Below are 2282 nucleotides of genomic sequence, written 5' to 3' on the forward strand. Positions count from 1 at the left end.
AAAATTATAATTAAATGTACAGATTGAACTAATTTTAATGTTTGAATTAAAATGAAAAGTGATATAAATATTTGATTTTTTTAATCGATTAATTAAATAATAATAATAATAATAATAATAATAATACACATCACATACCGCTACTCTACACTATAAACTTATTACATAAATTATTAAATTTAAAAATTTATAAATAGACTAAAATTATATCAAAATAGAAAGTCTAAAATAATTAAATTAAAATTAAAATATTTAGATTAAAAATTTATAAATAGACTAAAATTATATCAAAATGTTTCATTCTTATAAGATAATCTCTAAATTTAAATATTATATTAAAAAAAGGACAAACGCATCCTAAAGCATTCTTCTAAAAGAAAATCTCATTACAAACTCATCAATATTTTTATCAGAACTTCCACCTTCATCCACTGCTTGATTGGACAGTTCCCTCCATTTGGATGCATTTCTTTTTATTTCTTTCCCTTTCTCTCCCTCCATTATTTCCTCTATGCAACATTGTATAGATTTCCATCTAGCAATCCCTTTCTCATCCACTGGAGTCTTAAGTCCCATTTTCCAGACATCCATAATGTACTTGGCATTGGTACTCTGGTCTGTCCTTTGTGGCATTGCTACCATTGGGACTCCCAAGCTCAAAGCCTCCAGGCTAGAATTCCATCCGCAGTGTGTGAGAAAGCAACCCACTGATTCATGTGCTAATACCTCTAACTGTGAACACCATGTCACAACCAAGCCTTTCTTGGAAGTTTCCTCCTGGAAATTTTCTGGGAGTTTGGCTTCTTCTGTTTCCCTGACAACCCACAAAAAATAACTCTTGCTCCTCTTCAATCCCCAGGCAAGTTCTTGCATTTGCTCTATGCTTAGATCTATCAGGCTTCCAAATGACACATATACAACTGACCCCTTTGGTTTCTCATCTAGCCAAGCCATGCAGACATCATTTTTAGGCTTAAATAGGCTGAAACCATAGTCTCTGTCGTTTTCAAGCCGCTTATCCAAGTATGCAGATGGTATGGAAGGTCCAATTGTTCTGAATGGCCAGATCTTGGCAAGCCAATCTGTCACCTACGAGAAATTTCATGTTAGAAATTAATTATTGAAAATGATTTGAGAAATCCAGGATATATTCTTACCTCTTTTTCCAACTCATAAAATGTGTTGCAAAATATCCAATCTGCTTTATGGATATTGGTGTACTGATCCAAAAGCATGTCAAAGAAAGCAGGGTATGTCCCCAGATGATAAACGAAAGAAGGCAAATCCTGAGGCTCAAGTGGCGGCAATCCTGGAAGCAGAATTAATTCTGACTCGGAAACAGGAAGTTTGATAAGTTCCTTATGGACATGGTAATATATGCTGTCTACTGCACAAGATTGAGTGAAAAAAGCAGCACTAACCAACCCAAATTTCTTAGCTACATCAAGACCCCAAGGCATAAATGCATCGTATATTATACAATCAACAGAGCTCCCTGAGCCTGAACTGTTTAACCTTTCAACAAGATTGACAAGGGACTTGGGGCCAACCTCCCAAAATCGATCGAAGTAGGCCTGGATATTCTCTGCATGGATTATACCACCTTCATCATAGCCATCTGATATGGTCTCCAGTGCAATGGAAGAAGAAGAAGAAGATGATGGTGCTTTGTGTATGGTATTAGAAATGGCTCGAGTGGTAACAAGTGTTACTTGGAGTCCTTTGTGTTCCAGGCGCTTGGAGAATTGGAGCATGGGGTTTATGTGGCCTTGGGCTGGGTAGGCTAACACCAAACAGTGTGCTCTGGACATTTTCTTCCCCTTCTCCGGTTCTAGCTTTTTTTCCCAGTGCTTCTACTCCAGCGTTTATACTAACTTCCCAATATTAAAGTTTTGCATTATCGCCTTTCATTTAATATTTAATTATATAACGCAATTAAAAATTAAGGCTTAAAAGTTTTGAGTGAAAAATAAAGGGTTTAAAAAAAAGCGTGAAATGGCCAAATTGATTTCTTTTAAAATAGAGGGATTAAAATGTAAATAAGAAAAATGAAAGGACAAGCAACTTAACCTTATCTCTCTCATCAATCACTTGGGGAGGGTCTTCAACAATAATAATAATAACAAAGAGAATAAGTGCAGAAGAAGAATCGAGAAATAGAATAAGGAGAAAAAGGGAAGAAAGAAAAAGCAAGAAAAAGGGAGAAAGAGAAAAGAAGAAAAGAGGAAAATAGAGAGAAAATTTTGGAAAGGAAAGAAAGTCTATTTTCATGATGGATCTAC

At 35.1% G+C, this 2282-nt stretch overlaps 1 protein-coding gene across 1 annotated transcript; it reads right to left on the reverse strand.

Annotated features, from left to right (window-relative positions):
• Window positions 1-282: 282 nt before the first annotated feature.
• On the reverse strand, window positions 283-1885 carry LOC110629740 (mogroside IE synthase). Its single transcript, XM_021776844.2, has 2 exons — window positions 1158-1885; window positions 283-1089 (listed from the first exon to the last, which is right to left on the reverse strand). The coding sequence occupies exons 1-2, from the start codon at window positions 1809-1811 to the stop codon at window positions 358-360; spliced, it is 1386 nt and encodes a 461-aa protein (XP_021632536.1). The 5' UTR covers window positions 1812-1885; the 3' UTR covers window positions 283-357.
• Between the last annotated feature and the right edge of the window lie 397 nt (window positions 1886-2282).

Source organism: Manihot esculenta, chromosome 13, assembly GCF_001659605.2.
Source record: "Manihot esculenta cultivar AM560-2 chromosome 13, M.esculenta_v8, whole genome shotgun sequence".
NCBI classification, from domain to species: domain Eukaryota; kingdom Viridiplantae; phylum Streptophyta; class Magnoliopsida; order Malpighiales; family Euphorbiaceae; genus Manihot; species Manihot esculenta.

Excerpts from the sequence above, each read along its gene's own strand:
- LOC110629740 (XM_021776844.2), bottom strand. The coding sequence starts at position 1,811 with ATGTCCAGAGCACACTGTTTGGTGTTAGCCTACCCAGCCCAAGGCCAC. Across the intron at positions 1,090-1,157 it reads TTTATGAGTTGGAAAAAGAG|GTGACAGATTGGCTTGCCAA; the intron begins GTAAGAATATAT and ends AATTTCTCGTAG.